Source organism: Chiloscyllium punctatum, chromosome 4 (assembly GCF_047496795.1).
Source record: "Chiloscyllium punctatum isolate Juve2018m chromosome 4, sChiPun1.3, whole genome shotgun sequence".
Lineage (NCBI taxonomy): Eukaryota > Metazoa > Chordata > Chondrichthyes > Orectolobiformes > Hemiscylliidae > Chiloscyllium > Chiloscyllium punctatum.
In genome coordinates, this window is record NC_092742.1 from 12,845,031 (window position 1) to 12,871,769 (window position 26,739).

Genomic DNA, 26,739 nt, shown 5'->3' on the forward strand with positions numbered 1-26,739 from the left:
ACCAGGCATCCTCCTGTGTTGTATGGTTCTATGGCTCAAGATTTGATTTAATTTGGTACTAACACATGTATCTAAGTACATGAAAAGTTCTATTTTGAGTGCAGTACAGGTAGATCGTAACATACAGAAGACACAAAGATCGTAGGGTGAAGAGATCAGGAATCACAAAGTCACAGCTGCAAGGAAGGAGTACAAAAAAACAAGATCAACATTAGATTTGAAATTTTGAGAGATCCATTTAGAAGTCTAATAACAATGGGGAAGGAACTGCTCTTGAATCTCTCTGTAGCGTTTAAGCTTTCACACTTTCTGCCTGGAGAAGCATCTTCGGTGCACATGTTAGACACTGAGCCTCACCTGAACTGGAAATGCACAGCAAGGAGTACTAACATGTTTCCCTCGTCAAATCAAGAGGCTGAAATTTTGACCCATTGGAGCCCTTCTTTACAATCTTGTTCTTTGTTGCACCAACCACAGTCCATCAAAGAATGGCAGAGCCGATCCTACCCTTGCGTCTTTTGATGCCAGTCATCGTGAATCAAGTTAGACGTGTGGATCACGACTCGAAAACCCTCTTCGTACAGAAGTAACATCATTTTCCTGCAGAGGGAAGAGACAGAGCATGTTGAGCAAAGAAAAACAAAGTAGACACAAAGTGTGTCTGAAGTGAAGAAATTACTTGCTGTTGGGTTAACCATGGCAATTTACATTCGCGTTGAAAACCAAGGGGTGAGCCAACCAGAGGACTGAAAATTGTAAAGGGATTTGTCGGACTTTTGGAAATGAAGAAGACAAGATAAATTATTCTCTTGCAAAAGGATGTTAAGACTCACTGGGGTAAATCAAGCCCCACTAATCCCAGAATCTTATCCACATCTATCAGTTTCACCCGTCAGTTAACACACTGTAAACTGAACCCCATTATTCCCAATACCTTACCAAAGGTTAAAGTTTATTTATAAGATACACATAATCACCCAATGTATCTGACTATCAGACTAAGGTAGATATGAAGAACAGACAAGATTCTGTACGAAACAATTCTTATTATTTATTGTAAGTAATCACACTATAACTACAAGCAAACATTTAACACTATGAATGAAAACTCTCTTTTGGCACAGTGCTAGTATCCATATCCCTTGACCAGGAGTCCCAGGTTCTAGTCCTACTTGTTCCAGAATTGTGTAATAACATGGCTGACCAGGGTGATTCAAATAAATTGTTAAATAAATACAACCAAAAATCTAATACCCTTTTTTACTCTCTTACATACACACAGACAAACAAAAAGAGAAAATAGACTATTGACAGATGTAGAAAAATTCTGAAAAGTCAGTTCATGTGATCTTTGCACCCCAATTCCGACCTTGAGATGATTCTACTTTTGCTCATTAGGTTGAGCTGTCTCTCTCTGAAAGCTTCCATTGGAAGTACAAGTATAGGGTGACTGATCCACAAGGAAAATGTCTCTGATGTCATCAATGCAAAAGTTACAGCTCACAGTGGTTGCTCGCATTCTTCAGTTGAAACTGCTTTCTTTTTTACTGCAGAGAACAGGCAGCTTCTGCTGGGGAGTACAGCATCACACCTTTCTATGTCTTGCTGTCTCACTATGTCTACGTCTCTATCATCTGTTTCCAGTTCCTAACTGCTCAGTTAGCTGAGAACCAATCAGCTTCACTTGTAAATAACTCTCCAGCTCCTGATCTCCCTGCAGAATGCAGGAACCCCTAGCCACAAAAACAGAGTTCGCAATCGAATTGAACTCCTTGCCGTGAAATTATGCAGCTATCCTAGTAAATCCTGACTTTTAAAACAGGTCTTTCACCTTGCAGTCTACACTTTTTAAAAGGCATTAAAACAAAAGGACATGATTCTCACAAGGGTTATGAGTTTTTGGAAATTGTCTTTCCCAGACAGCAGTAGAGACAGGGTCATTGAATTTATTCAAGGCAGAGTCAGATTTTTTTGATCAATGAGGAAGTAAAGGGGACAAGCCAATAGGAAAATGGGGTTGAGGCAACAAACTGGCGAGCCATCTTATTGACTGGCAGAGACCGTTCAAGGGACAGAATGGCCTACCCCTGCTCCCAAATCCTATGTTTTGGGAGATTTGGACTGAATAGTCATAAATGTGAGCTAGTCATCACTACATCTAGTGGGAAATTCAGCAGGACTGCCTTGCAGTCAACATCAACTTACATTCACATAGCACTTTCACCACAGGGGCGGCATGGTGGCTCAGTGGTTAAGACTGCTGCCTCACAGCACCAGGGTCGCAGGTTCAATTCCAGCCTCGGGTGACTGACTGTGTGGAGTGTGCACATTCTCCTCGTGTCTGCGTGGGTTTCCTCCAGGTGCTCCGGTTTCCTCCCACAGTCCAAAGATGTTCCGGTCAGGTGAATTGGCCACAGTGTTGGGTGCATTAGTTAGAGGGAAATGAGTCTGGGTGGGTTACTCTTCAGAGGGTCAGTGTGAACTTGTTGGGCCGAAGGGCCTGTTTCCACACTGTAGGGAATCTAATCTAAAATGTTTTGCAAGTGCATTGTCAGACAGGGGTTGACATTGAGCCGTATAAAGAGCTATTGGGGATAGGTGACCCAAAGTCAGGATGGCGTGCGGTTTGGAAGGGTACATGCAGACGACAGTGTTGCCATGAGTCTGCTGCTCTTACCTTTATGAGCTTGAACGGCCATGGGTTTTGTAAGTGTTGTTGAAAGAGTTGCTGCACTGCATTTTACACTGTGCATTGGTGGGAGAGTTGATCATGAAACTATTGTAAAGGGTTGGAGATGCTCAGGGAAAGGAAGACACAGGTTGCATGTGGTTGTTCTGCTGCTCCAGCATGATTATTTGTCCATTCAATAAATACTGGTTCCGTTGAAACAGCAGACTGTGAAATTTCATGTGAGAACATCAAATTCTTGGTAACTGAATGCAATACTCATTCCAGATTTGCAGTGGTGCCTTCCTAACAAGATGAAGACACATTCAGAATATAGAGATTATTTTAGTTCATCTGAACAGTAAGAAATGCAAAGAGCAATTACTGTTGTGCTGCAATCAGTCTTATTGACTGCTGGAAATATTGCTTCTGTTTGTGAATCATCATTAACATAGAATTCTATCGAGTTCACAGGGCCGTTGTGGCGCAATGATAATGTCCCTATCTCTGAGCCAGAAGATCTGAGTTCAAGCCCTGCCTGCTCCAGAAGTGAGTAACAACATTTCTGAACAGGTTGATGAGAAAACAGGAACTGGTCATTCAGCTCAGCTGCTCATTGTCAGTATAAAGTTAAAAATCACATAACACCAGGTTATAGTCCAGCAGGTTAAATTGGAAGCACACTAGCTTTCGGAGCGACGCTCCTTCACCTGATGAAGGAGCGTCGCTCCGAAAGCTAGTGCTTCCAATTAAACCTGTTGGTCTATAACCTGGTGTTGTGTGATTTTTAACTTTGTACACCCCAGTCCAACACCAGCATCTCCACATCATTGTCAGTACAAATGCGCTGCACCAGCCTCCATCAAACCTGCTTCATCGATCAACTCCTTTCTCCTGCACATCCTTATCTAGCTTCCCCCTAAGTGCATGCTTAGAGTTCATCTGATCTGTTCCTGTTGCTATGGTATTCCATCTAGAAGAACAAGGGCTGTAGATATGTGGGAACACCACAAACCCTCCATGCCACTCACCATCCTGACTTGGAAATATATATCACCATTCCTTCACTGTCACTGGGTGAAAATCGTGGTATACTTTCCCTGATGGCATCGTGGGTCAACCTATAACACAGTGGTTTAAGAAGGCAGCTCACCCACACCTTCTCAAGGGCAACTGAGGACAAGTAATAAATGCTGGCCCAGCCAGCGATGCCCATGGCCCATGAGTGAATAAAGGAAAAATGGTGGGTTAAGTGGAGACTTGTCAGAGCATAAGGAAGTGATGGGAGGGGAGTGCTGGGGTGGGAACAGCCCATGAGAGTGGGAGCCTGTTAAAGTGGGACAACTGCTGTTTTTATTTTGTATTCATTCACAGGATGAAGGCGTTGCTGGCTAGACCAGCATTTATTGCCCATCCCTAATTGAGATTGAGAGTAAACCACATTGCTGTGGGTCTGGAGTCATGTGTAGGCCAGACCAGGTAAGGATGGTAGTTTCCTTCCCTAAAGGACATTAGTGAACCAGATGGGGTTTTCTGACAATGGATTCATGGTCATCATTAGTCTCTTAATTCAAGATTGTTACTGAATTCAAATTCCACCATCTACCGTGGCAGGTTTTGAACCCGGTTCCCTGGAACATTACATCTGTCTCTGGATCAACAGTCCAACAATAAGACCAGTAGGCCAACCCCTCCCCAGTGTAACTAGTCAGAGCTGTGTGGCAGCCATTATTCCCTCAGAGCTTGTGACCATATCCGAGGTCCCGACACCCACTTTGGGAAGCCCTGCCCAAGACAGCATTTTGGATCCTGATCAGTGTATATTCAGAATGAAGGTCATCACATTGCTGGACAGCAAAGGAAATCAAGGCAAAAAGTGGGAACCGGAGATTGAGGTGTGGTCAACCACAATGATATTGAATGGCTCAGCAGGGTGGCTAACTCTTGAGCCTACGTCTGACATTGTTCACATTGGGATGGACCCATTCTATGATCAGAAACTCCTCATATGGAATAGATATATAACCACTGACAAGCTGAAGCACACTGCCATGGTAGCCAATACTCCAGCACCACTCTGTATTACACATACACAAAGGTCATCTACTTACGTGTGATGAGTCCCATAGGCGATCTCCAACTTAGCCTGCAAACATTAAAAATGGCTCAGTTGCACATTTATCAAAATATTGACAAACAAGGCACAATACAACCACCTGAGCGCCATTATCTGAAAAGTGTGCAGTTTAATATGAAGAATGACAAGTCCCCTAACTTTGCAGAGCTTTTGCCGTGCCAAAGCTCACTTAGCAACTACCGCTCTACCAACATCACAGAAACAGGTTACATAAACGAGCACAAGTTAGGGCACTGGTTGGCCATTTGGCCCATTGATCCTGCTCCAACATTTGTCAATATCGGATGAAGGCACCCTTGCCCCACCTTCCTCCCTTACACCACCCATACTCCGATTCCCTTGTTAGTTAAGGCTCTCTCTTGGAAGTACTCAATGACCCTGCCTCCACTAATCTTGGGGGACAGAGAATTTCACAAACTCACAGCAATCTAAAGGAAAACAAATTCTCCTCTTCTCCATCTTAAATTGACATGGGAGCAAAGGCCAAAAAGGAGCTTCTTGTCAGAGACACAGTACCAGAGGGCAGCCCGGTGGCTCAGTGGTTAGCATTGCTGCCTCACAGCGCCAGGGACCTGGGTTCGATTCCAGCCTCAGGCAGGTGTCTGTGTGTAGCTTGCACATTCTGCCCGTGTCTGCGTGGGTTTCCTCCGGTTTCCTCTCCTGTCCAATGACGTTCAGGTTTGGTGGATTGGCTGTGCTAAATTGCCCATAGTGTCTACGGATGTGCAGGCTGGGTGGGTTAGCCATGGGAAATACTGGGCTACAGGGACAGGGTGGGTAAGTGGTCTGGGTAGGTTGCTCTTCAGAGGGTCGGTGTGGACTCAATAGGCCGAATAGCCTGCTTCCAAAGCGTAGAGATTCTACGATTCTATGACACTTCAGTCCAAGAGGAGGAGAAATCATTTATTCAGATGTTTGTGAACCTTTGGAATTCTCTACCGTAGATGAGTATGTTTCAGGTAGAGATCAATAGATTTCTAACTATCCCTGGCTTCCAGGACTACGGTGTGAGATAAATAAAAGACATTAAAGTATTTGATCAGCCATACTCATATTGAATGGTAGGGCAGGCTTGATGGGCTGAACGGCCTACTCCTGTTCCTCTGTTCCCATCAGTAACGTTTTATATACAGCAGCTTTAATAGAATTAAAATATCCCAAAGTAGGCAGCAGATGTTATAGAATGTTTTGAAGGCAGATGACGAGTCAAAGAGGTTCAGGGAGGGAATTCCAGAGTTTTGGGAAGAGCTGCTGAAGATCCAATGGGGTAAAATTTATGATTGGGAACATAAAAGTGGTCATAACTAAAGAAGCACAAATACCTTAGACAATAAGACCGTAAGAAACATAAACAGGAGTCGACCATTTGGCCCTTCTAGCCTACCCCACCACTCAATGGGATCATGGCTGATCCAACATTCCTTAAGTACGCTTTCCTGCCTCATCTCCGTAACCCTTGATTCCCCGACTGATCAAGAATCTATCTTAAGAAAGAACTACAGATGCTTGAAATCAGAAACAAAAACAGAAATTGCTGGAAAAGCCCAGTAGGTCTGGCAGCATCTGTGGAGAGAAAGCCGAGTTAAGGTGTTTGGGTTCAGTGACCCTTCTTCAGAACGCTATTTCAGAATCGATCTATGCCAGCCTTAAATATACACAAGGACTCTGCCCCCACAGCTCTCTGTGGTAAGGAGTTTTAAAACACTCTGAGAGAAGAAGTTCCTCCTTTCTGGTGCCCCTTTATTCTGAGGTCATGCCCTCTGACCTGGATTGCCCCACGTGGAGAAACAACCTCTCAGCAGTTATCCATTCAGAATCCTATGTGTTAATTAGATGGTGGTGCAGAGGGTGGTGCATGTATGGAACAAGCTGCCAGAGGAGATGGTGGAGGCTGGCACAATTACAAAATTTAAAAGGCATCGGAATGGGTACATGAATAGGAAGGGTTTAGAGACATAGGGGCCAAATGCTGGCAAATGGGACTAGACTAATTAGGATAACTAGTTGGCATGGACGATTTGCACCAAAGGGTCTGTTTCCATTCTGTATAACTCTGATTCTAAATCACCTCTCACTCCTCTAAACTAACTGGGAGGGCTATGGGACAGAGGAGATTACACCGATGAAGCTATACAGGGATTTACAAAGAGGGATGAGAGTTTTAAAATCACACTTGACCGGGTGCCAAATTTGAGTCAGTGAGCATGGGGGGTGGGGGGGGGGGGGATGCAGATGGGGGAATGGAGCAAGTTAAGACACGGACAGGAGAATTTTGGGGAATGGAAGAGACATCCTCAAAAGGGTAGAATGTGTGAGATCAGTCACTGGAATGCATTGGAACACTCAAGTATACATTCACCAGACTGAACACTCCTGTAGTTTCTCCAACCTCCTCTCATGACCCAGATACTGGCAGTTACAGATTCATAAACAACAGTAAAAAAATAAAAAAATTCAGGGAAGAGGTGAGGTTCCCCCTGCAGCGAGTGTTGAACGGTGGAATGCCCTGTCTGAAAGGGAGATTGGTGAACTCCACAGCACATCAGGAAAAGACAGTGGGAGGGTAGGGGGGGGTTAGGACTGGTCTTTCCTCGATGCATAGGGACCTCCTCCTGTGCTGTGCTATTTTAATGATCTATTTTCTTAAAATGTTTCTTGAAATATCTGTTCAGTCAACATTTAAAGTATTTGGAGAATTAGGTTGTAGCAAATATCAAGAAACTAAAACCATTCAATTTGCCCCAAACAGCTAGCACAGGCCCAAAGGAATAAACACTCTCTTCCAGTGCTGTACGATTTTACGACCTTGAACCATCGGTTAGGTAGCCCTTATTCTAACACACACACATCCTCTCAGAGACTTAGACCGTTATACACTCACACACGCACTCATTCCCACAGGCATCCTCTCAGAGACTTAGACCACTCTACACTCTCTCTCTCTCTCTCACACACACACACACACACACACACTCACTCACTTTCACTCACACACACTCTCTCACTCACTCACTCATTCACATAGGCATCCTCTCAGAGACTTAGACCACTCTACACTCACACACACATACACACACACTCTGTGAGACAGACACTCACAACCCCCCACCCCATCCATATATACATACATACACACACGCACATGCACACACACACAGGCATCCTCTCAGAGACGCAGACCACTCTACACTCACTCACACACACACTCACACACACAGACACTCACTCTCACATACACACACACAGGCATCCTCTCAGAGACTTAGACCACTCTATACTCTCTCTCCCACACACACACACACACACATTCACTCACTCACACACACATTCACTGACTCATTCACACAGGCATCCTCTCAGAGACTTAGACCACTCTACACTCACACACACTCTGTGAGACAGACACTCACAACCCCCCACCCCATCCATCCATACGTACACACACACACATCCTCTCAGAGACGCAGACCACTCTACACTCACTCACACACATACAGACACTCACTCTCACATACACACACACAGGCATCCTCTCAGAGACTTAGACCACTCTACACTCACACACACATACACACATTCACTCACTCACACACACACTCACTCACTCATTCACACAGGCATCCTCTCAGAGACTTAGACCACTCTACACTCTCTCTCTCTCTCTCACACACACACACAAACACACACACCCTGATGGACTTAAGAAACTCTACACTCACATACACACACACATATACACTCTCTCTCACATTCACAACCCCCCAACCCAGACAGACAGACAGACACACACACACACAAAGACCCACGTGCACACATATACATGTACGTTTGTGGGGTGAATTTGTACTTGCAGAGTTACATTGTACTTTGCTCAAAAACTGCATGAATTCATGTAAAACTCTGTTATCTCACTTCTTAGATTAGAATCAATCTAAACATCATGGCATAGACAGAGAACACAGGGGGCCAACACCTTCAACATATTAGGTAAAAACAATGACTGCAGATGCTGGAAACCAGATTCTGGATTAGTGGTGCTGGAAAAGCACAGCAGTTCAGGCAGCATCTGAGGAGCAGTAAAATCGACGTTTCGGGCAAAAGCCCTTCATCAGGAATACCTTCAACATATTGTCTAGCTAACACCAATTTGTTACAGTTAACCTGAGAATGCAACTTTAAAAAAAAAATGTTTTGTGATTTACACATGAAAGAAGTAAAACTATCGTGGTATTGGACCAGATGAAAGACTCAACAGGCAATCAATGTATTTTTCAATGTATAATTTCAGTTTAACTTTGTAAAAATAAATGACATTGCTGCAAACTGACATTCACATACAGGTAACAGTGCCCTCCAGTGGAAATATATGGACATTCAGAAAGGAAGACGGAAATTGACATAGCTGATAGATAGAAGTACTGTGAGTACTTTGACTGGAATGCAGTGGTATATTGTACCTGGACTTCCAGAATGCCCTTGAGACGTTACTGCAAAGCAGACTACTGAAGAATTTACTGAATGCAGGCTATGTACAATTCCAGAAAGCCCTCAGTAAGGTTCGCTGCTCGAAATTAACATAAATGACTCTGGATTTGGCACCAACTCTAACACTCCCGCCATCACTGACACTCAGTCGCAGCAGTGTGTGTTATCTACAAGATGCACTTCAGAAATTCACCATTCTGACTTGGGACTATATTGCCTTCCCTTCACTGTCATTGGATCAAAATCCTGGAATTCCCTCCCTAAGTGCTTTGTGGGTCTATCTACAGCACATGGACTGCAGCGGTTTGGGAAGGCAGCCTAGTACCACCTTCCCAACGGTAATTCAGGATGGGCAACCAACAGCATCATCCACTGTGCAGGAATGAATAAAAAAAGATCAATTGCTTGGGATGTAGGAGAGGGAGGGTGAGTGAAAGAAAGATACACCGCATTTGGTGGAAGGTGGTATCTCCCTGGGCTTGGTGGAATTGGTGTGTTTTATTTATTTTTAATGTGGCTGTCACTGGCTAATCTCTAATTATCCAGGGTCAGTTACGGTCAACCTATTGCTGTGGGTCTGCAGTCCCATGTGGATGAGGCCAGGTAAGGATGGCAGTTTCCTACCCTAAAGGACGTTAGTGACCCAGATGGGTTTTTCTGACTTTAAACAACTTTATTAACGGCTATCATTAGATTCTTAATTCGAGGATTTTATTAAATTCAAAATCTACTATCTGCTGTGACAGGATTCGAACTCAGATCCCCAAAGCATTACCTAGGTCTTTAATAGTCTAGTGATAACACCACGAGGCTATCACTGACTCAGATGAACAATTGGTGAGTTAAGACCATTAAGTGAGCAGAAGGAGAGCATTCAACTAATGGTTAAGCTGCGCCACTGGATGAGATTATAGCTGAGCTGTACATCGAAATCTGCAGATAATACCAAGGAGGCAGAGGGAGAAGGAGAAACAGAGACAGAGAAAGCTGAAGAGATCACACAAAGCTGGAGCGAACATGAGGCAATGGAAGGTCCCGAGGGAGATAAATGGGAACATCTTGTTGATATTAAAATGCTAGGGAATGGGGAAAAAATGGATTTAATTCTGTGTACAGAAATCACTAAACGTTAATGCACAGGCACAAACAGTAATCAATAAGGTTAATGGAGTAATCCACTTTATCTGAATGGGTCAGAGCACAAAAGAGAAAGGGATTCTTCAGAACCTAGCTCGCCTTCCATTCAGCGCTCTCCATTTGGTATTGGACTTGATGCCTTGCAAGGATAATGTAGGTTCACAAGAATTAAACCAGAACTTAAAGGGCAGGTGGAATAAACTTGCCTTGTATTACCTTGAATTTAGAATGTTGCGGGGAGATCCTATCAAGAAACTGACAATTTTAGAGAGGTCAGGGTGAGTGCTGAGAAATTACTTCATTCGGCACAGCAGTCCCAGACAAGAGAATCAGTTTGAAATTGAAGTCTATCAGGAGAGAGAGGGGAATTGATATTTGTTGTAGGAGGAGATGAAGGATGAAGTTCAGGTAATCAGTTCAGCTGTAATCTCACAGGAAGTCTAAATGGTCTATGCCATTTGACTATGTAGTTTAGATTAGATTCCCTGCAGTGTGGAAACAAGCCATTCAGCCCAACCAGTCCACAATGACCCTCCAAAGAGTAACCCACCCAGACCCATTCTCCTACATTTACCCCTAACTGATGGACCTAGCACTATGGGCAATTTAGCTTGGCCAATTCACCTGGCCTGTACATTGTTTGGGCTGTGGGAGGAAACCAGAGCACGGCGGGGAGGGGGCGGGAAAATGTGCAAACTCCATACAGACAGTGGCCCGAGGTGGGAATCGAACCCGGGTCCCTGGTGCTGTGAGGCAGCAGTGCTAACCACTGAGCCACTGTGCCACCCCAGGTGATGAGATTTAAATTAGGACAGGGGTGAAAAAGTGGATTAAAAGATGGGCAGAAATGAGAAGAGAGGGTAGGTTGAAACAATTCCCATAGATTGAGGAGTCAAAGACATGGTCTAAAAATTAGGGCCAGACTTTGTTGGAGTGAAATTAGGAAACACTCCTTCACAAAAAACTGAGCAGAAGTTTGGGATGCTCTTCAGTACAGAATGTTTACGACCATGGCTTTAAATTTAGGGTCTATGCTGGTGGGAGGGTGGTTATACCTGACAGTAAACCCAGGTGGTTTGATTGTTAGAAGGAAAGGTTGGATTTTTTTAACTGATAAGGAAGTGGGTGCTCCAGTTTCCTCCCACAGTCCAAAGATGTGCAGGTCAGGTGAATTGGCCATGAGAAATTGCCCGTAGTGTTAGGTAAAGGGGTAAATGTAGGGGAATGGGTGGGTTGTGCTTCGGCGGGTCGGTGTGGACTTGTTGGGCCGAAGGGCCTGTTTCCACGCTGTAATATAATCTAATCTAAAAAAAAAGTATTTGTGCTTGGAGGCAACAAAAGCTATCTCTCAGTTAGACTCTGAGTCTCCCACAGACCCAGGAAGGTGCTAAAGGCTGATCTTTACTGATCACAATATAAAATGTAGAAATGATCACAGAATGAGCAGTCACTGTTGTATAAATCGTTGCAATTGTTTCAAAGTCGGTATTCTTGCTCCAGCCCTGATGAGTGCAAGACCAAATGCTTTTGCAACACACCTCGCTCATCAGTGATTTCCGAGTTCTGCGTTGCCAAGTGAGAAACTGGTGATTTTTCAGGGCGTGAGCTTCAGTGACGTGTTTCCAACTGTCACAAACTCTGTAACCAGCGGGCACAGGTTTAAAGGTAAAACAGGGTGGTGCTATACAAATACCTTTCATCAGATGAAAGGTCCTACGGGACTCTCCTGCTCCTCGAATGCTGCCTGACCTGCTGTGTTTTATCCAGCGCCACACTTCATTGACTCTGACTCTTCAGCATCTGCAGTCCTCACTATCTGCTCGACAAATACCAACATACACAGACTATACTAAACTACAGAGTAAATATAGGATGAACCACAGGAGACGGAGAATCCCTTAATCTTACCTGATAGTCGTTATGGTTTAGTATGTACTCTAAGAGTCCCTAGCCTCACCTCATATGAAACTCTAGAGTGTAATGAGGCTCCTTTCAGTTTCTTCCTTACCTGGCAGAGACGGACGTTGGGATATGGATGTGCATCTTCATGCAGTTCTGCTTTAGACTGACGTTGCTCTCCATGGACAATCAGCAAAGGCTTTGTCCTGAAATTCAGCAATTGGAAAGTGAAGATCAATGAAAAGTGACTTTTCCTACTTCATGACGTTTTACTCTTCAGCGCCAGCTTTGGCTCAGCGGGCAATGACTTCTCACCCCTGGCTCAGCAGATCAGGGGTTCAAATCCAAGTCCAGAGTCTAGAGTCCAAAACAACTAGGTTGAGCCTCCCAGGGTGGATCAGACGGGGTGCTGCATTGTGTGATGTCCAGTGTTTCTGATGAGATACTTAACCGGGGGCCCTCACTCTCAACTCTGATGACTGTAAAAGATCTCACGATTCTATCCTAAAAGAAAGCAGAGAAATTCTCCCCTGGCCAATAATTATCCCTCGGGTAGCATCACTGATTATCTAGCCGTATGAACATTGAACTTAGGAGTTGGCCAACAGGCCCTGGAGCCTGGTCCAACACTTGTTACACTTCATTGGAGCAGTGTGCTAGAAATCGAGACCCCATACTCCCAGAGTCATCACAAAATTAAACTTTTTATAAGATTGCACAAATTTACCTGGCTTTTAAACTCAGGTTGATAGAATGCATGAACTAAGTTTGCATATTTAACAAGAATTACAAATTATTACAAAAAATTAGATAGCTGGTTTTGAGAAGATTGTAGCTCAGGTTGAGGTTCTGGATGTAGGTTTGCTCGCTGAGCTGGGAGGTTTATTTTCAGACATTTTGTCACCATACTAGGTAACATCTTCAGTGAAACCAGATTGGCTTCATCCAGAGGCTCAGTGAAGATATTACCAAGTAGGGTGATAAAACGTCTGAAAACGAACCTTCCACCTCAGCGAGCAAACCTACATCCAAAAAATTAGATTCTAGCTATGATGTACCATTATGAACCACTGATATCCAACTGTGCTGGTTAGACGTCTAACCACCACCACCCCCCCCACCCCCCCCCCTCCCCCCGGCCTTATAATAGTCTCCCTGTCTCACACACAGACGACACATTAAAAACTGGGCATTACAGGTGGAGCGAAAGACTGGGAAGGCAGTTCAATAGGGCCTATCCACAGGAAATTATCCTTTTAGCTTACTACTCTTTGATTTTCCTCTTCCACTTGTTCGCAGGGGGTGCAGGGAAACTGTTTCACAACTAAAACATCGCTGACTTAATGTTTAAAGGACACAACTTACAGCAACTGAAAGGGAAAATAAACTGGCTTTCAGGGTGAAGCGTTCTTACTTCAGAGTTAAGGACTGCTCCTTCCTTAAGGACAGCTCCAAACGGCTTCTGACTGAATTTTCATGTCCACAACCTTTTCAGCTACCTGACAGCCATTCACACAGTTTTTCATAGCATCCGTCCAGCGCGGCAGCAGGCCATTCAGCCTATCGAGTTCACACCAACTTTCTGGAGAGCATCTCACTATTCCCACCCCCACCCTGTCCTTATAACCCTGGCTAGTTCCCATGGCCAATCCTGCACATGGCCAAACCTACACATCTTTGGACTGTGGGAGGAAACCCACGCAGACACGGGGAGAATGTGCAAACCCCACACAGACAGTCGCATGAGGGTGGAATCAAATCTGGGTTGTTGGCGCTGTGAGGCAGCAGTGCTAACCTCTGAGCCAAGGGCTGCACCATTGTTGGTAGGCAGAAGGCCTTCGCCATTTGTTGTAGGGATAAGCATGATCTAGAACTCCAAGAATAACTCCACTGTTCTTTTAATCTTTTAATCCATCTGAGGGCAAACAAGGCCTCACTTTCACATCTCATTTCAAAGATCACATGTCTGACAGTGCAGCACTCTCTCAGCACCGCAACAACTTGTGCACATGAAGCAGTCAAAATGCTTACACCTGGCTGAAAAAAAGATCACATACCACACTGCAATAAATCTTGTGCCCTGGTAATGCTGAGGTCTGTGAAGCAAACAAGATCATCGGGGAGAAAGTGAGGACTGCAGATGCTGGAGATCAGAGCTTAAAAATGTGTTGCTGGAAAAGCGCAGCAGGTCAGGCAGCGTCCAAGGAGCAGGAGAATCGACGTTAGGGGCATGAGCCCTTCTTCAGAAAACCTTTTCCAGCATCACATTTTCAGCTCAAACAAGATCATTGGACATGTACAAGGACGGCAGGCAGGCTCCATGACGCCTGGCTGAGTATTTGTGAACACTGTAGCAACAGGCAGAGTTACAGCCCCTCAGTAAAAGTGCAGACACTCTGTAATCGTCGTTGGTTTAGTTGCCTCAACAGAAAGGCAATGGGTAGAAAGTGAGGACTGCAGATGCTGGAGATCAGAGTCGAGAGAGTGGTGCTGGAAAAGCACAGTCAGTCAGGCAGCATCCGAGGAACAGGAGAATCGATGTTTTGGGCGTAAGCCCTTCATCAGGAAGGGCTTCTCCTGCTCCTCGGATGCTGCCTGACCTGCTGTGCTTTTCCAACACCACTCTCTCGACTCTGATCTCCAGCATTTGCAGTCCTCACTTCCTCCTAGTTGACTTTAACCTTACCGTGAAGCCTCTTCGAAGGATGCCTCCCTTGAAGAAATCCTCCTCCTCTCTCTACAAGGAAGGATCTTAGTGAGTCCCTCAGTCACTGCACACCACCCCCTCCCCCCAGGTCACCTTCTCTTCCCTGCAGCTTTTTAGCTGTATTCCTGATGAAGGGCTTGTGCCCGAAACGTTGATTCTCCTGCTCCTCAGAAGCTGCCTGACCTGTCGTGTTTTTCCAGAAAAGCAATGGGGGGGGTTGTTATAGAACATAGAACATTACAGCACAGCACAGGCCCTTCGGCCCTCGATGTTGCACCATCTGAAGCCCACCTAACCTACACTATTCCATTTTCATCCATGTGTCTATCCAATGACTATTTAAAAGCCCTTAAAGTTGGTGAGTCTACTACTGATTCCAGATGATGTTATTATGGTAGGTCAGATCCCGAACTAAAGTCTGGCTTGAAAGATCATATTTTCACACCTGGCTTTTGACAAGGTAAGTCTTTCACTAAAACAGAAACACACAATGCTGCAGATTCAGTTTTAACAACAGATCAGAAATCCATTACACACAAGAAGGTTTGTGGTTCCTTGATGGTGGAGTCACAGGTAGATAGAAAGTGAAGAAAGCATTTGGTGTGTTTTCCTTTATTGGTCAGAGCTTCAAGTATAGGAGATGGGAGGTCATGTTGCAGCTATTGGTCAGGCACTTTTGGAACATTGTGTGCAATTTTGGTCTCCTTCCTATCGGAAGGATGTTGTGAAACTTCAAAGGGTTCAGACATTTACAAGGATGTTGCCAGGGTTGGAGCGTTTGAGCTGTAGGGAGAGGCTGAATTGGCTAGGACTATTTTCCCCAGAGCGCCAGAGACTGAAGGGGGACCTCATAGAGGTTTATAAAATCACGAAGGGCATGGACAGGGTAAACAGACAAGGTATTTTCTGTTTTTTCTTTGGGGGGGGGGGGGGGGGGGGGGGGGCGGGGGGAGGGGAACGGGAGTGAGCACTCCAGAACTAGATGGCATAGGGTTAGGGTGAGAGGGGAAAAATTTAAAAGGGACCTAAAGAGGCAACCTTTTCACACAGAGGGTGGTGCGTGTGTGGAATCAGCTGCCAGAGGAAGTGGTAGAGGCTGATACAATTACAACATTTAAAAGACATCTGGATGGGTATATGAATAGGAAGGGTTTAGAGGGATATGGGCCAAATGCTGGCAAATGGGACTAGATTAGTTTAGGATATCGGTCGGCATGGATGAGTTGGACCAAAGGATCTGTTCCCATGCTGTACATCTCTATGATTCTATAAATGAAAATCAATTCATCAATTGAAAAACTGAAAATGAATACAAAATGATCACATATAACACAAGTTTAAAAATGTTGAATCGCACAATGGACCACAATCCCAAGAATCCCAACAGCACTCCTTTACAGTACTCATACCAGAGATCATTTACTTCTCTGACATAGGAGGTTTCTTAGGGAGAGTTCAGAAGTGACTGACAAGGATGTTGCCGGGAACAGAGGGTATGAGTTATCGGGAGAGGCTGGTTAGGTTGGGACGTTCTTCACTGGAGTAAAGGAGGTTGAGGAGTGACCTTATAGAAGTTTATAAAAGGGTATAGATAAATTGACTAACAAAGATCTTTCCACCAGTTTAGGGGAGTTCAGAAGTAGAGGGCATATTGTTAAGGTAAGGGGAGAAAGGCTTAAAGTAGAGCCGAGGGGCAAATCTCCATGCAGAGGGTGGTTCACATGTGGAATGAACTGCCACAGGCAAGTGGTACTGATTTAGTTTGGGAAACTTGGTCCGCATGGATGAGTTGGACCGATGGTTCAGTTTCTTTGTATGACTCTATGAGTTTATGACTTAACTCTGGCTTCAGGGAATCTGATCACTTCACATAACTGACTGCAGACATTCTCAACTTCAACTAACCCCTTCAACGTTTAAACCAAACGGCATTGATTTGGAAATTAAAACTAAACTCCTTAGACTGAACTCCTTGCTTTGATATAACTTCTATCTCAAGAGCTCGAAACTATCTCCCTTCTTTAGAAGCAATTGTTTGACACATTCAGCTTCAACCAAGACTTGTGAAAAACTGAAACCCAAAAGTTATTTTCAAATACAGTGTCTCCTCTCATGAAAAGGAAAAAAACAATCTATAACTTTTAAACTGAAAGCTTAATGCAAAACTGTTCACTTTGTTCACTCTTAAAAGCTCTCTCAAAGTAAACAAATTCCATAAGCCCATAAGAATTCTCTTTGCCTGATTTTTTTAAAAAGAAATCACCATGCCAACAAAATACTTAGAAGTTAATTACCAAGTCCTTTCCAAAACACGGAGGCAAAAAGAACACATGTCACTAGCTCAAATCCAAGCTCTGAATTGAGTGAAATTAAAATAGAGATAAATCACAGAGCTTGCACCACAGGACTCACCTGAATTCTTCAGGGTACTGCTTTACCAGCCAAGGGATGTCAATGCAGTAATTAAACTGAAATGTAAAAAAACATTCATTTTTGATATTAGTTCTCCAGTTAGAAAAAGAGTCCTTCTGTGTAGTAGCAGCCTGGTTTAACAGGCAAGTCTGGGACAGAGATACCCAGCAACAAGATCAAAAGTTTACATAGACCATAGATCATTTCAGCGCAGTACAGGCCCTTCGGCCCTCGATGTTGCGCCGACCTGTCTTACTAATCTGAAGCCCATCCATCTACACTATTCCATTTACATCCATATGCTTGTCCAATGAAAGTATCTCTGTATCTTCCTCGCCAACATTGTCATTTTCTATGTCGAACACTGTTGAAAAATATTAATTTAGTGTTTTCCCTATCTCCTCTGCCTCCACACACAACTTCCCACTACTATCCTTTATTGGCCCTAATTTAAATCTCGGCATTCTTTTATTCCTGACATACCTATGGAAAGCCTTAGGATTAACCTTGATCCTATCCAACAACAACTTCGCATGTCTCCTCCTGGCTCTTCTGAGCTCTCTCTTTAGGTCTTTCCTGGCTTCCTTGTAACCCTCAAGTGCCCTGTCTGAGTTTTCACATTTTGCCCTAACATAAGCCTTCTTCTTCTTCTTGACCATAGATTCCACTTCCTTAGTAAACCACAGCTCACGCGTTCTATAACGTCTGCCCTGTCCAACAGGTACATACTTATCTAGGACACACTGGAGCTTTTCCTTGAATAAGCTCCACATTTTTAATGTGCTCATCCCCTGCAGTTTCCTCCCCACAATCTACACTTCCTAAATCTTTCCTAATTGCATCATAGTTTCCCTTCCCCCCCAGCTGTAACTCCTGCTCGGTGGAGTACACCTATCCTGTTCCATCACTAAAGTAAACCTGACAGAATTGTGATCGCTGTCTCCAAAGTGCTCATCTATTTCCACATCGAACATCTGGCCATGCTCGTTACCAAGTACTAAATGTAAAGTGGCTTCGCCCCTTGTAGGCCTGTCTACATTTGTCTGTAATCTGCGCTAACAAAGATTCATTTGTTTATTTAGCGGATTTAAAGTAACATTCATTAATGGGATGTGGGCATTGTTAGCCAGGCCAGCATTTATAGCCCATCCCCAATTGCCCCTCAGATTGTGATGGTTGCCTTCTTGAGTCATTTCAGTTCATGTGATGTTGGGACATCAACGCTGTTCGAGGAGGGAGCTCTACGATTTTGATCCAGTAACATTTCAGCAACGATGTTATATTTCAAGGTCTGGATAGTCTGTGTGGCTTAGAGGAGGAACTGCAGGAAACGGTGTTAAATTATTGAGGTTATGGATTTGGGGGGGGGCTACCAACAGAGAAGAGCCATGGGGTGTAACCTGAAGCTCAAGTGAATCAGTCTCTCAGAAAGAATGTTCTGAACTTAGACTAGATACTTAATAGATTCTTAAATTTCTAAGGAATACTTTAAGCCAAATTATCACAGCTGACCAACAGACCACACAGGAAAAACAAAATTTAAGATGGTTACTTAACAGTAATTGTTTAAATCTGAGATTTATTATTAACCAGAACAAGTTTTCACAAAACCTTACTGTGCAGGAGGAGACTATGCTCACAGTGGCTCTCTGACAGACAGGATTATCCAATTAGTCCTACTCTCTTGCCTTTTCCCCACAGTCCTGTAAGTTTCACTTTTTCAAGCATGCCTCCATATTCCCTTCTGAAAGTTATTGAATCTGCTTTCACACAGGGTAATCCAGATCGCAGCAACCTGCCTTCTAGAAATAAATTCGCATCTCCCTCTAGTTATTTTTGCTGATCACCCTCTGATTACCAAGGCTTCTGCCAATGGACGTATTTGTTCCATCCATTATCATTTTGAGCACCTCAATTAAATCTTCCATGAACTTAGATCTAAAAGAAACCACCTTTTCTCTTAAACGTGTGTAACCCCGCCCCCATGAGACCAATACCTGGCAGAGTTTTCTCACCTGAGCTGATGCCTTAATCGTCCCAAAGAGTGGAGATAAAATATCTGAAAGAGATTTTATTTTTTAAAATAGATGAAAACTTTTGTTTTCTCTTAGTAACATGCTAATAAAGAGGCAATTTACAAGACCAAAGAAAAAATAACATCAAAGGAAGAATTTGGAATGCTCTGCAAAAAATGGGCCAAATAGCCTCCTTTTCTGCCATAATAACTGTAAACAAACATATGTAATTCACATTTCTTGAAATATATTCATGCGCAAAAGTATAGATCTATTACAAGTGGAGTCAGGGAAGTGCGTAGCTGGGGATAAAGAAATAGAAGAGAAAGCTAAACAAACACACTGTATCTGCCTTCACTGAAAAAGTCCCAGAAATAAAGGAGAATCAAGGGACTGATATGAAGGATGTACTGTATTGGCATTAGGTAAAAAAAACTAGAGAAATTAATGGGACTCAAAGTGGATAATTCCTTTGGACCTAGCGCTGAAAGCGGTGGCTGTAGAGATATTAGATAAATTTGGTAGCTATCTTTCTAAATTCTTTGGAATGGTTCCTACAGATTAAAAAGTGGCAAATGTAACCCCACTAGTTAAGAAAGGAGGAACAGAGAATGGAATGAGACTTGTTAGTCTGACATTAGTCTTATGGAAAAATGCTAAAATCTATTAAAGATGTGATTACAGGACCCTAAGAAAATAATGGCAGAATTAGGCAGAGTCAACATGAATTTCTGAAAGGGAAATCACATTTAGCAAACCTGTAGGGAGTTCTTTAAAGATCTAACTAGTAGAACAGACAAAGGGGAAGCTGATGGTTGTGCTATACTTAGACTTTCACAAAGTTTCAGATAAGTTCTCACACAAAAAGGTCAGTAATCAAAATTATAGTACATGGGATTGGGGGAATATATTGGCATGGATTTAGAAATGGTTAATAGACATCAAACAAAAAATAAGAATGAACCGGTCATTTTCATGAAGTCAGACTGTGATTAGTGAGTTATCATAAGGTTTGGCTCCCAAATATTCACAATCAACATCAATGATTTGGACTTGAGGATTAAATGTAATATTTAAATGTTGGCCTTCATTGCGAGAGGTTTCGAGTACAGGAGCAGGGATGTGTTGTTGCAGTTGTACAGGGTCTTGATGAGATCAAACCGAGAATATTATGTGCAGTTTTGGTCTCCTTTTCTGAGGAAGGATGCTCTTGCTCTCGAGGGAGTGTAGCGAAGGTTTACCAGGCTGATTCCAGGGATGGCGGGACTGATGTATGAGGAGGGGTTAACTTGGTTAGGATTTCGCTGAAATTCAGACAACTGGGGGAGGATCTCATAGAGACTTAAAAGATTTTAACAGGATTAGACAGGGTAGATGCAGGGACGATGCTCCCGTTGGTGAGTGTGTCCAGAACCAGGGATCACAGTCTGAGGAATTTGGTTAGACCATTTAGGATGGATATTTCTTCATCAAAGAGTGGTGAGCTGGTGGAATTCATTACCACAAGAAGCATTTGATGCCAAAGCATTGAATGTATTCAAGAGGCAGTTAAATATAGCACTTTGGGTGAATGGAATCAAAGGTTATGGGGAAAACACAGAATTAGGCTACTGAGTTGAATGATCAGCCATGATTGTAATTAGTGGTGCAGCAGGCTCAAAGGGCAGAATGGCCACCTCTTCCTCCTATATTTCTATGTTTTTCCAAGTTTGTAAATGACACATAACTCGATGGAAGTGTAAGCTGTTAGGAGAATGCAAAGACATGTCAAGGGGATTTCTGGAGAGGTTACATGAACAAAAAGGAATTTGGGAATGTGCAGTTATCCACTTTGGTTGGGCAAAAACACAGAAATACACAGTATTTCCTAAATTGAGAGAAGCTGGGAAATGTTGAACCTCAAGGGGACTTGAGTGTCCACGCTCATCAATCACTGAAAGTTAACAAGCAAGTACAATAAGCAATTGGATAAGGAAGTGGTGTGTTGGCCTTTATTACAGGAGGGTTTGAGCATTTTCTGAGACAGTATCTCAAAATAAAAGGCAGAGGCTTTAGATGCGGGATTGGGAGGATTCCGCTCACTCAGTGAATGGTGAACGTGCAGTCTATTTGGGAGGTAGGAGCATTGATTATGTTCACGAAAGAGATTGATACATTTCTACATGTTGAACACATCAGGAGATACAAGGAAACTGCAGGAGAATGGTGTTGAAGTAGAAGATCGTCCATGGTCTCACTGAATGGGGAAGCAGGCTTGAAATCTGAACGGCTGATGTTTGAGTTCTCCTACTCCTATTTCTGAGGTTTCTTTAAACCACCAGTGCCTTTGGTTTCTGACACCCAGCATGAACACCTCAATGGTAGATAGTTCCGAATCAAGAAGGGGAAACTCTTGTCAAACTAACCTGCTGAACTTTTTTGAAAAGATAACAAACTGTATTGATAATATTGTGGATGTGAACTTATAAAAGGGCATTAGGTAGAGTATCACGTAATAGACTTCTGAGGAAAGGTCCAGCTCATTGAATAAAATGGATAGTAACAACATGGTTACAAACTGGCTGGAGGATAGCAGATAGAAAGTAATGATAAATGGTCTTTTGGGCTGTAGGAAGATTTGTCATGGAGTTCCCCAAGAGTTAGTTTTGGGACCTTGCTTTAACTGATATAAATAAATGATCTAGAGCTTGATGTGCAGAAGTCAATTTCAAAGTTTGAGGACAATACATACCTTGGGAATATTGCTAACTATGAGGACAATGTAGAACTCCAAAGGACATTTACAAATTGATGGAATGGGCAGTTTGGTGACAGATGAAGTTCAATGCACAAAAGCATGAAATGATATTTTACTAGAAAAATCATGGAGAGACAGTATAAAATATAGTTATAAATTTTATATAAATACGTTAAAGGGTGTGCTGGAGCAGAGAGAGATCGGAGGGCATTTTTACAGAAGCGGGACTCTTAATAGATCATATTCTAAGCTTCATGGGTATGTGGCAGTGTACAAGATTGTAGGGGGGGAGCGGAGTTTAAACCTAAATGGGACTCTTGTTATATTTCGGACGGAGTATTGTGTGAAGTCCTGGACACCACACTTTAGGATGGGTATGAATGTGAGAATCTGAAACCTGAATACAGGCTAAGGTGACTAGCTGTAGTCAGGGACAACCACTTAACAGATGCTCTTAATAATCTAGGTGGCAACAAGATGGCTTATCAATGCAAATAAAATGGCAAATGGTCAATTCTGCTAAAGCTGCATAAAATGCCTTTTAAGTTGTTAACTGCTAATTCTGCTAGAGCTGCATAAGTGACTAACCACAGTCTGCTTCAACAGAGATTAGCAGACAATGTGCCCTTTAAAGCACAGAAATAACTTGACTAGTTAAGACAGCATTAGCCATCCTGACTGGCCTTCAGGTGCAGTGGCTCGGTTCATGAGATAAGAGTGGCCTAAGTGTTGGAAAACAAAGTTGGTTCCCAGGAAATGTCGTTGGACCAAGTAACTGTCAAATAAAGCAATATCATTTATTGCTGAGCTGCAGGTTTGTTATCCAGACCTTTCATTACCTGGCTAGGTAACATCATCAGTGGTGACCTCCAAGTGAAGCGAAGCTGTTGTCTCCTGCTTTCTATTTATATCTTTCTCCTGGATGGGGTTCCTGGGGTTTGTGGTGATGTCATTTCCTGTTTGTTTTCTGAGGGGTTGATAGATGGTATCTAGATCTATGTGTTTGTTTATGGCATTGTGGTTGGAGTGCCAGGCCTCTAGGAATTCTCTGGCATGTCTTTGCTTAGCCTGTCCCAGGATAGATGTGTTGTCCCAGTCGAAATGGTAGCTTTTTTCATCCATGTGTAGGGCTACGAGAGAGAGAGGGTCGTGGCTTTTTGTGGCTAGCTGGTGTTCGTGTATCCTGGTGGCTAACTTTCTTCCTGTTTGTCCTATGTCGTGTTTGTGGCAGTCCTTGCATGGAATCTTGCATGGTTTTGTCCATGGGATGTACTGGGTCTTTTAAGTTTGTTAGTTTTTGTTTGAGAGTGTTGGTGGGTTTGTGTGCTACTAGGATTCCAAGGGGTCTCAGTAGTCTGGCTGTCATTTCTGAGACTTCTTTGATGTATGGTAAGGTGGTTAGGGTTTCTGGCTGTGTTTGGTCTGCTTGTCGTGGTTTGTTCTTGAGGAATCTGTGGACTGTATTTTTTGAGTATCCGTTCTTCTTGAACACGTTGTATAGGTGGTTCTCCCCTGTCTTCCAAAGTTTGTCTGTGCTGCAGTGTTTGGTGGCTCGTTGGAATAGTGTTCTGATACAGCTTCGTTTGTGTGTGTTGGGATGGTTGCTGGTGTAGTTAAGTATTTGGTCAGTGTTTGTTGGTTTTCTATATACACAGGTTTGTAGTTCTCCGTTGTCCTTTCTTTCGACTGTGACGTCCAGGAATGCGAGTTTGTTGTCGGTTTCTTCCTCCTTGGTGAACTTTATGCCTGTGAGTGAGTTGTTGATGATGTTAAATGCCTCTTCTATCTTGTAACCAAACACATAGATCTAGATGCCATCTATCAACCCCTCAGAAAACGAACAGGAAATGACATCACCATCCCATCCAGGAGAAAGATATAAATAGAAAGCAGGAGACAACAGCTTCGCTTCACTTGGAGGTTGCCACTGATGATGTTACCTAGCCAGGTAATGAAACGTCTGGATATCAAACCCACAGCTCAGCGAGCAAACCTACACCCTAAATCTCAACCTGAGCTACAAACCTTCAAAAACCTTGCAAAAGCAATATCATGTATTGATTGGTAACTGTTTGGATGTACAATGCGATCATAGCCTGTGCCCTTCTTTAAAAACAGTATTAAAATGTCTTTGTTTTCAGCCATTTGTGCAGCTCCTCTGAGGAATATGAAGTGCTCAACTTCTGTGTTCCTGGACATTCTATACCCAGCCATATGAAGAAATAAAGAGTGAAGTCTTAAATAACCAGACTAATTGTGAGTCATGAATGTCAATGCTGCATCACTTCAAGGTCAGCTTCAGAGCATCTCAAGACTTAGGAGGACAAGCAGGCCATTCAGCCCCTCAATTCTGCTGTGCCATTCGATGAGATCATGGTTAGTCTGACAATCCTCAACTCCACTTTCCTGCCTTTTTCCCACAACCTTGAGTTCCCTTACTGATTTAAAATCTGACTCCGCCTATGATGACTAAGCCTCAACACCCCTCTGTAGTTAAGAATTCCACAGATTCACTACCTTTAGAGAAGAAATTCCTCCTTATCTCTGTCTTAAATGTGTGACTCCTTATTCTAAGATTACGCCCTCTAATCCTAGACTCTCCCAGAGAGGAAACAATCTCTCCACATCTGCCCCGTCGAGTCTTGCTCATTTCAACAGAGTCACTTCTCATTCTTCTAAACGCCAATGAGTATCGACCCAACTTACTGGAATTCTCTTCACAAAACATGTCCTTCCATACCTGATATCAGCCGAGTGAAACTTCTCCAGACTGCCTCTAATGCAGGTACATCTTTTCTCAGAAATATTTTCTGAGAACTGTTTACAGTATTCCAGCTGTGATCTGACTAATAGTTTTACCAAAACCACCCTACTTTTATATTCTACTCCCCTTAAAATGAAGACCTACATCCCCATTTGCTTTTCTTATTACCTGCTCAGATTGGATATTAGTTTTCCTTCTCATTCGTGGAAGGGAACTCTCAAATCCCTCTGTTCTGTAGCTTTCTGCAGTTTTTCTCCATTTACATGGTATTCAGCTTCTGTCTTCTTCCTGCCAAAGTGCATGACCTCACATTTTCCCTCATTATATTCTGCCAGGTTTTTGCCCAATCACTTAACTATAGAGGAGGAAGCGTCTTACTATATCCCTCTGCAGATTCTTTGTGCCATCCTCACCACTTTCCTTCCCAACTACATTTTCAGTCAGCTGCAAACTTGACTGCAATGCACTTATTTTCATTATTCAAGTCATTAATACATTGTAAATGAATGTGGCCCCAGCATTAATCTCATTGCCACTCTATTAGTTACAGGTTGCCATCCCGAAAATGCCCCCCTTTTGTCTGCTTTCTATTAGCTAGCCAATCCTTTATCCATGTAAATATATCCAACACCATAGAGACTTATTAAGTAACCTCATGTGTGGCACCTTATTTTGAACATCCAGATATATCACATCCACTGTTTCCCCTTTATTAATCCTGCTTCTTACCTCATCTCATTGAATCTGGAGTATGTGGATTTTCTTCGGCTCTGAAAAAGAGTCATATTAGACTCAAAATGTTAACTCTATTTTTCTCTCTATAGATGCTGCCAGACCTGTTCAGTATTTCTGCATTTGTTTTAAACTAAATAACTGCTTTGCTTTGCTCTTACCGTCACCAAAAGGTAGAATGGGAACTTGTCTCTATGAGCTGGAGAGTGAATTTCCACGTCCAGGGAATTACCTTTGATTCAAAAATGGTTTAAAACATCCATCTTACCTTTTATATGAAGGGCTCCACAATTGGCCTTGGCTGGGATGCCTGAGACTTTGGTCAGATAAAAGCTGAAATTCTTAGCTTTTTCCAGCATATCCCACTTGTCTAAGGGCTCAGAGACACTCTCCAGTTTGGGTCGCCAAGTCGCTTTTGAACTGACCGAGGAAGAAGGATAGTCTGTCTCTTCCAGGCGTGGTTTTTTCTCTGTCTGACCAGGGTTTGCTTGGTCGACTGACTCCTGTTTGATCTGCCGATCACTTGCTTTGACGTCAGGCTCCTCATCACTGCTGGAGACCCCCCAACCCGATTCAGGTGAGGGTCTGGGCCGTTTGACAGCAGGAGAGGGGCGCCGGGCAGGGGTCACAGAGCATTCCTGTCTTGCTTTGCCAGCAGTGGACGTCTGAAGCCTGGAATGAGTGAATCCTGAATGTCCACTGCTGGAGGCAGCATTGCCCTGGCCAGACTGAAATACCTCCAACTCTCCCTCATCCACTATCGTCTCGTCCGAGTCTGACACATAGTCTTTCCTGACAGACTGTGGGAGTGGGAGGAGGCCTCCTGTTGGCCGGGAAGGCTTGGCATCTTCCTCATCACTGCTCGACACCGTCCACCTCCCATGCTGACTCTGTACTTTGCTCACTCCACTAGACATGCCTTTTACTGTTGGGGGAGGATGGCAGTGAAGAAGGAATGAGAGAGTTAAAACTAAAGAAAAGACTTGCACTTATTACCCACTCTTCTGAACCCCAAAACATCCCAAAATGCTTTCCAATGAGCCAAT

At 43.4% G+C, this 26,739-nt stretch overlaps 1 protein-coding gene across 5 annotated transcripts in view; it reads right to left on the reverse strand.

Moving 5' to 3' along the window:
• Positions 1–26,739, reverse strand: part of tdp1 (tyrosyl-DNA phosphodiesterase 1) — a 137,804-nt gene that overhangs the window by 102,204 nt on the left and 8,861 nt on the right. For all 5 annotated transcript variants that reach the window (XM_072568087.1, XM_072568083.1, XM_072568086.1 and 2 more), the window contains exons 2-7: positions 25,962–26,618; positions 19,461–19,504; positions 17,446–17,501; positions 12,436–12,532; positions 4,780–4,814; positions 508–600 (exon numbers count right to left, since the gene is read on the reverse strand). In XM_072568087.1, coding sequence (XP_072424188.1) covers positions 508–600; positions 4,780–4,814; positions 12,436–12,532; positions 17,446–17,501; positions 19,461–19,504; positions 25,962–26,610 — 974 coding nt within the window. In that variant the 5' untranslated portion in view covers positions 26,611–26,618. The remainder of the gene's footprint in view (positions 1–507; positions 601–4,779; positions 4,815–12,435; positions 12,533–17,445; positions 17,502–19,460; positions 19,505–25,961; positions 26,619–26,739) is intronic.